Source organism: Copadichromis virginalis, linkage group LG6 (genome assembly GCF_057382275.1).
Source record: "Copadichromis virginalis isolate Kocher_CV1m ecotype Utaka linkage group LG6, C_Virginalis_male_GT1.1, whole genome shotgun sequence".
Classification (NCBI taxonomy): Eukaryota; Metazoa; Chordata; class Actinopteri; order Cichliformes; family Cichlidae; genus Copadichromis; species Copadichromis virginalis.
In genome coordinates, this window is record NC_140623.1 from 11,386,558 (window position 1) to 11,394,720 (window position 8,163).

At 44.2% G+C, this 8,163-nt stretch overlaps 1 protein-coding gene across 1 annotated transcript; it reads right to left on the reverse strand.

The window, feature by feature from the left end:
- Positions 1-632: 632 nt before the first annotated feature.
- On the reverse strand, positions 633-7,512 carry cbx6a (chromobox homolog 6a). Its single transcript, XM_085458623.1, has 5 exons — positions 7,301-7,512; positions 6,210-6,253; positions 6,010-6,075; positions 5,200-5,266; positions 633-4,222 (listed from the first exon to the last, which is right to left on the reverse strand). The coding sequence occupies exons 1-5, from the start codon at positions 7,367-7,369 to the stop codon at positions 2,939-2,941; spliced, it is 1,530 nt and encodes a 509-aa protein (XP_085314749.1). The 5' UTR covers positions 7,370-7,512; the 3' UTR covers positions 633-2,938.
- Between the last annotated feature and the right edge of the window lie 651 nt (positions 7,513-8,163).

An 8,163-nucleotide genomic window follows, 5' to 3' on the forward strand; every position in this document is an offset into this window, starting at 1 on the left:
TATAAAAATCAAGAGCCCTATTTGGTTGAAAGAGGCCACTAAATCGAGTTGTGCTACTCCGTATGACAAAGAATAAGCAAAAAATTTAAAACAAAATTTAAAAAAAAAAAAACATCACTTAGCAGTCTAATACCTTACAAATCTACCAACTGCAAGAGTCACTTCTATCCACCACTTAAACATATTATAGAGTAGATGAAAAAATCTATTCCAAATTACAATATATCCATTTGAGAAGAAAATAATTCTAGAAAAAAAATAGGACCACTCTGCTTTTACTGTGTCAAATAAGGATTTAAGTAGTGTTATTATCAACAGACATCGATTCGAATTTGAACTACAGACCGTTTTTCTTTTTTTCTTCATATTAATGGATGTGTCATTTTGGAATAAATCCTTCCAAGTGTAACCTATGAGAGAGAGTACTGAAACAGCACTGACAACAACTAGAACCATTCAGTATATGACAGGAACGTCGCCTTCGCCTGTTAAAAGACACGGAAAAAGCGGTACTCACAACTTCTGGAAAAGAAGACGACAGAAAACATAAAAACTTATTACAGTCTGCGACCCTTAAAGTCACCGAGCTAAAGTCGAGATTTAATTACGTTTTCAGCAGTTCTCTTTGAGCCAAGTGTGATGAGGTTACAGTTGCCTCGAGTGCAGCCGACGGTGAGCTCTAAGGCAACGCATGCGGAAGCTTTTAATATATTCTAACACATACTGTAGATAGAGCGGAGTTTAGAGCCAAAGAGTCTGGGAAGGCCTAGAAAGAGCAGGAGGAAAAAAGAATCTGTGTATAAAGGGGTCTGTAAAGGTTTCTTTAAAGTACAGCTGACGCGTTTGAAGGTAAGGTAACGTACACGGCAAAAGGTTTACAGCCAAGAACACAAGGGCGCTGGATCAAACCGTTAGAGATCAAGCAGCTTTTCTAACCATCCAGCTCCCCGACACACCAGCTGTACTGTGATCCTACTGAAAGACAGCCTGTCTGATGTGTCTGAAAAGGGGAAGACAACTGTGCCAGCATCCTCTCCAGTTATTAAACAGCGGTCCAAAGGTTTTATCCTTCATAAACGGGTAAAAGCAACAAGACAGGAAACAGGCAAAACGGCGCTTCATTTAGGAAGTAAAAACGCAGTGTCCTGTTTAGACTGGAACATCGAGGTATCCTTGGTCCTCACTGTTCCTCTACATGTGTCCAGGAGCACTGTTTACATTAAGCTGACAATAAGCTCAACTAAGTCTAAAGCCAGGACTTAAAAGACATGTTGGGCCTCAGTTATAGCAAAACAAATCTTGGTACAACAGGAGCAAGAGGCAAAGTTGTCTTACTTCTCATCATGATGACTAGAGTCTGATGGCTATAGGACTAGATGAACCCTTTTCCACTACAGTAGTGCAGGTGCCCCCTGTAGAACCAGTTTCATGCATTTCCACTACAAGAAAATATCAATGCTGGTTCCAAACAGCCGACATTCAGCAGCTTCACAAAACTGACTGCGCCAAAAGTTGTAACCACCGTTGTCTCTCAAGAAATTCACCAAACACAGATTCTCCATCCCGTGTAAATCACCCCAGCCTTTGCTACATAACCCCATGTAATGTTCGGTTATGAATCTGCGGAAATGTAGGCTTTTCGTCGTAAGGCACCCAAGTTGGAAGTGGCTTCGCACCGGCTCTGCATCAGTGGAAAGACACACGCATGCCCTATGGGTAGCAAGAATAAAGCACTTCTATTGACGTTACTACCAGAGCACATACTAATAAAGAACAGTTACGAAGCATAAAAGGACAAACTGGCAACATCCACAGGACGAAAAGCATGGGAAACAGCTTTTAACCAGTCAAAAGTGGAAGATAAATAGACAAAACTTAACAGTCGCTACATTGTACAAGCCACAGCTGCCTGGATTCATGTTCCACAGATTTGAAACACCTGTCGCCGAGTCAACTTCTATTTTTAGCTGCATTTTGTCGACGTTCAGTCTGAACTGTGTTCAGCTCATGGACCTTCTAGACCTGGACAGTTTAAGAAGTTAATTTTAGCGATTACGGCATACAGAGAAACTGTTCAAATTCACTGCAGACCAGTTTAGGGTCTTGGTGGACGTTATGGAGTCGAAGTAGGTGGCGGGAACAGAGTGAAAAACAAGGCAAATATGTAAGAGACTGCAAATGGCAGCAATAACTTAAAAAAAAATTACTGAATTTCATATTCTTTATCAGCCTTTATGGTTGTGTGTGCATATAAATACTTATATGTATATGCATGTGCATTCAAGAGAGCAAGAGGAGAAGGCTTTGGAAAAACTGATAAATCACACAGAATAGGTTGGTTTTTAAATGATGCAGTCAAGTGCATTTACCTCGCTATTGCATTGATGCAATATCCAAATCCAGCTGTGTTAAGTTCACTGAGTTGAACTTCCAACGAGACTAACAGGTCAAAACACCTGCAGGCTGCTGACAACAGCCTCCAGAGCAGAGCTTGCATCTAAATATTAAGTTTCTTCCACACAGGCCAAGTATGCCTTCTAAAAGTTCAACCTGCACACTAAACGGGCGACGGTTCCACTTTCAGGACAATGTTACATTGTACCAAACAAGATAAACTCAGCATAAAGCAAGTGAAAGAATTACCACCATTTCCATCCAAGCCAAACAGTCAGTGTTGTGCAAGTGGACAAAATATGGCAACTGAAATGCCAAGAAGGGCGTATTAGCTGCCCCATCTCAAATTTATATAATTCTTCTAAAAAAAATATGTCAATTTTTTTAAACTATTCAATGACAGGGTGGTGTTGGGTTATATTTCATTACTCATTACACAAATATGGACATACCCTTCAAGGTAAAGGTAGAAGCGAGTTGAAGTGGCATGACACTTTTTTTTTTCCTTTCTTCAATGGCATTTGACTTCATAATGTCCGTCCTCCTATGGCTTCGCTGGGGAGGGGTCGTCGGAGGCGGCGGTGGGAGGGGGGGAAGAGGCATTTTCGGGGCTAGCAGAAGGTGAAGCGGGGCAGGAGGCAGGGGATGGGAACTCTTTTATGGTGACGGTGACGAGGTTGGTGGTCACATCTGTGACCACTACATCCTTGCAGCTCGGAGCCATTTCAGGGTGCCAGTCGGGGTCTCCCTCAGCGGGCACCCTTGGAGGTTCGGTGGGGGCAGAGGTTTGGTCCCCGGGAGCGGCAGGGGGAAGCGCGGTGGGCAATTGGTGTTTAGCCCTGCACTGGCGAGGATTTTTCCTGCCTTCCTCTGAGGGCACCGTACGGTCCGGGGCGCCCTCGTCCTCTTCGTCTTCCAGGGAGGAAGAGGGAGAGGAGGGGAGGAAGGGGGATGATGATGATGCAGCCTGGTTTGCATCTGAGGACGCGGCAGGGGTGGAGGACTTGGTGCTCTGGCTCTTCTGAGTGTCTGCGTGAGGTTTGCTGGACTTGGGATCCTTGCTAGACGGCGAGGCCCCAGTGGAAGGCTGAGACTGGGCAGCAGCAGCATTGGTGGGAGATTTTCCTTCAGACCCACTGGAGCTGGAAGGAGAAGGAGGTGCCTGGAACTGAGAGGGGCTGGTGCGGCTTTCCCTAGCTCCTGTGCTGGAGCATGAGCTTGGGTGGGAGTGAAAAGGCACAGGTCCTCCGCACTGCAGCCCGAATGGCTTCCCGTACATCGGGAACCCCAGCATCTTCAGAGGAGGCTGGAAAGGTCTATATGGGGCTTCCCTCTTCTTCCCAATGATACGATTGCGGGATGGGATGTTCTGACGTCCTGCCGAAATATTCCGACCCCCGGCCGCTGTGCCACCCCGGCCCGCTTTGTCGATGACCTTCAGATTGAGGATGATTCGGCCTCTCTTGACTTCCCGGGGTTTCACCCTACGGTTAAGGATGCGGACGGTTTCAGAGAAGGGAGAAACGTGCATGCGGGACGGGAAGCCACCAGGGTTGGAGAAGGTGGTCGCCATGGGGTCTGTGCGAGGCAGAGGGCGCCGGGACATCCGGTGGCAGCGGTGAATGTCTTTCTTCAGTTTGTGTGTGGCCGCAAGGGAGTTAAGTTTAGGGGAAGGTGCGACAGCCGAGCTGGAGGACGACGGTAAAAGATGCGCTGAGGCAGAGGAGGAGGAGGAAGCTGCCCGGTTAGAAGTGGACGAAGTAGGACGCAAAGTGGTCTGGCGGGTGTTTGAGGCTCGGCTGCCGCTCTCTCCTTTCTGACCGCGAGCCTGCGAGACAAAGCACATTTAAGAAACCATTTTTGTAGAGTGAGCTTTTTGAACCTCTAAACACGTTTACTGAGTGATACACAGCAACAGCAGCCACTTTTAAACATTTGGCTAAAACATCTGGCTCAACTCCAGCACCTCGGACTGCAGCTAACCCTGGTAGCTCTTGCTCTGCTCTTCAGCAGTGTGTGAACCAGATCTCCTCCAGCTCATTCTAGCTACAATTCTGGAGGGTGGAGCTGAGACTATGTAACCATGGGCACTCACTTAAGTTAGTTGTTTTTGGCAACACTAGAGTCACAATGATTTATATCAGCCATTAAAATGCTTCTTGGATGACAGCGTTGTAACTAATGCCTCAAAAGTGCACACTTTCCAGCTAATTTAGCTTATATTAGACTAAAGTTAATTTGAGATCAAAAGAATTAAAATTAACAAAATCAGCAGTTACAAAGAGAAGTTAATGCACCCAACACCACAACGTTTAGCCGTGCTGAATGTAACTTCAGTCAGACGTGTCTCCTTTGTAACTCCATTTATTGTTGTTGATATAAATGACCCTCCCCCTTCACACGGCTTTCTGAAAGCGTTTTTCTATGACCAAAGGTTGCTGCAGTATGTGCCTCAGGTGAAATGTAGCACAGGACAAACGTGTCCCTGCCGCTCACGCTTCTTTTCATGTCATTTTCCAAAGACAAAGCATGCACTGTATGAAGATTTAAATAAACTTCAGACACCGTTTGAGGTTCAAGTAGGTTGACCTTTTTCTCAGCTTTAACAGCAGAAACCACAAACAGAATGTTCCACTTTCCTGCAGGGTGGTGATGCAAACTGAACAAAGGTACAGATTTCAACAAAGCTGCAAATTTAACTCATGCAAACTAGTCATAGTTTCCAGTCCACTCGTCAAAATTTTAAATATGATTTCAGATGCAGCAGCTCCTCCCTGTGGAGGAGCATAAAAAAAAAAACTGTACCTTCATTACAAGGTTCTTGGGTTTTGGTCCCCTTTTCTTTGGCCCGTGCAACTCTCTTTCCCGCTCTCTAAAAAAGAAAAAAAAAGTAGTGACAGTTAGAATGGCATTGACCACAAATGAAAAGACACACGCAACAAAAAGAACAAGAGAACGAGAGCAAATAGAATGACTCAAAGATGATGACAGACATGAAAGCTGTGGGTGAGCGTGGGCAAAAAGAGCATCTCTGCAGCCATGTCAGAACACAGTTAGGTTTCCTTTAAAAAAAAAAAAAATCTTATTCTTTGCTCTTATTTTCATCAGGGATAATGTTGAAGAAGGACAGGAAATGTAAGAGCCAGCGAAGAGAGGAATGACATGTAGCGAAAACACCGTTTCAGTCATTTGTTGTATCCCCTGCCTCCCATTAAAAGTTTTCTGATACTTGAACTTTACTCTAAATATTTCCATGAGCAGCACGAGCATTTCAAAGAGCTTGGCAACAGACAAAAAGAAGTTCGGTGCAGATTTTTTTTTTCAATTAGGCAGCAAAGAGGAGGAATGTAAAGACACGAAAGGGGGATGCGGGGGGATGAAAGTATGAGTAAACACAAGCACTTAGAGGAAGAGACACTGGAAGTAATTTAAAACAAGAACACATGATAAAAAGGTAAATGGGGGCCGGGGGACTGAGCAGACATGCTTTAGACTTTTCAAGATAGGAGCCAAAATATAAAAACAAGCAATAGAGAAAAAATAAATACATAAATAAAAATCAAGACTGATTACTCAAAGCACACGCAGGGCTCCTCATGAAGCAGCTACACTCACTTTTGCTCAAACCCCAAAATCAGCCTGTCATCCAGGATGTTCTCCTCCGGCTCCCAAGTGCTGTGCCTGAACACAAATGCAGCAACATGAAGAAAAACGCATGCATTCATTTTTGCTCCAAAGCACAGTTAATGTGCATTTTTCAGCTGAATCGAACCAATGCTTGTGTCACATTAACATTGTGGATTCAAGGCACTCACTTCATTGCCCATCCTTTCCATTTCACCAGGTATTCGAGCCTTCCCTGAAAGAAGAAGACAAATGTTAGAATTACTAAAACAGTTCATATGAGAATAGATTTTTTTAAAAGAAAAAAACAACAACATTCAAACACAGGTTTTGAGTATTTTAATTACAAATAGGATATTCTTGCCTTTACACCAACATGGGAACAAAACTCCACATGCTGTTAATGCACAGCAACACCAAATCTGCAATGCAACTGAATGCACTTTAGCACATTTCAGTCCAAGTTACAGAAGAGGACTTCATTTCTTTCACGTCTTCGCTAGGGTTAAATCTTCCTATGTTTTATAATAAGATCAAATACATTTCACGTTTGGGTATCGTTTATGTGAAATCTACGTTTGTTCGTGTGTTGCAAGTGTTTTACAGCAAGAAGGATACGCTAAAAACTCCAAGCAGGGACTTCTGAAGCCATTGGAGGCACGGTGGGCCTTGCTGGTTAACTGTGTATACCGGCAACTTCAGAAGGCAACATGCCATAATGGACAGAGTCTCTTACATGCAAAATACTGAAAACACATTGGAAACTCTCAAAAGTCCTTAATCAGCTATGGTTGAAGACTCCTTTCCCATCACCGGCGTATGAGAACTTGTGCTTCTGCAACCACCTTCATAACTCGCACGAGAAAGTAACAAAGTCAAGCTGTCGTTAATGTGGCAGCTACACATAAACTGGGCTATGAACCGCTGACTGTGACCGTATAGCTTTAGCTACCATTAGCTGGCAAGCAAACCAGGCCTCTCAGTTTCACAGCACAGTCCACAATACCATCAGCGGGGCTAGCGTGTCTTTGCAGCCACCCCGTTCTTTGTGTTGTTTTTATTGCCCTGTCGCTGCCTCAATGTCCGCGCCACGAGTCATAAGCCTCGCTGCTCTGATCTAGCTCGGACTAGCAAAGTAAAAGCAAACGCATGAAGGCCTCTGCAGTATTTCATAGGCGTAAGATGACAGCCCTGAGCCTATGGACTAAAGCAGTGCCGCGCTGCCGACGGGGAACATCTGCACGTAGTCAAAACACGCGGGACAGTGGCGGCTGTAGCTCACCTTACGGACGCGGCGTTTAAGTATGGCTTCCGCGGCGAAAATGCGATCTCCCGCCGCCGAGAGTTCCATGTTTCATACCCGAACTGAGCTACCTGTCTCGGTGTCCGTCTCTCCAGACGACAAGCTCCGCTGTCTGCACGGATCGACCAAACCGTGCGAAGGGCTGCACACACACGGAGACAGCAGCAGCGGCGGCGGTGCGACCTATCTGGTCGCCGGCAACCCGAGGAGAAAAAAAGCCCGCGCGGCTCTGAGCTTTAAACATCAGCGTCAAAAGACACGAAAAGGTTATTAACGTTAATTAAATTATTACAGACCTAATTAGACTTCATACAAATGTTTTAACACCGAAGGTCATCGGAATTTTACATTGTATTTATATTTACATTTCATAATGTTAACTGGTTTAATAATATTTGCCTTATTCAAGTATTCAGTCACACATTTGAACCAGTGGACAATTTAATCAATGGCTCTTTTCAAGCGTCCCACTAAGCCACGAAAATTCCCTTCTATGCCATGAAATTGACAAATTTTATTTACATTACTTTGTTAAACATGTATTTATTTATTTAATTATTTTAATCATAAACATAAAATAAACGTTCGGCATTTGGTTTGAATGCAAAACATTAGTCCTCCAAGTTAAAAATTCCCTCTGGTTTAAGGCAAGAAGCTATTTATGAAACAATTAGTAGTAGTAGGGGGGGAATCGATACAGCATAGTACACTCTCAGAAATACGGGTACCAAAGTGTACCAAAAAGGGTACAAATGCTTGTCGCTGGGGGTGTTCCTTTTTGAAGGACATTTCTGTACCCTTTAGGCTTGGTACATTTTTGTACCTTATGAAGTTGTACCATC

What these genes read in the sequence shown, in the direction of transcription:
- cbx6a (XM_085458623.1), bottom strand. Translation starts at nt 7,369, where the DNA reads ATGGAACTCTCGGCGGCGGGAGATCGCATTTTCGCCGCGGAAGCCATA. An exon ending in ATTTTGGGGTTTGAGCAAAA is followed by an intron (nt 5,267 to 6,009) that starts GTGAGTGTAGCT and finishes TTTCTTTTTTAG; the next exon opens with AGAGCGGGAAAGAGAGTTGC. An exon ending in CCAAGAACCTTGTAATGAAG is followed by an intron (nt 4,223 to 5,199) that starts GTACAGTTTTTT and finishes TTTGTCTCGCAG; the next exon opens with GCTCGCGGTCAGAAAGGAGA.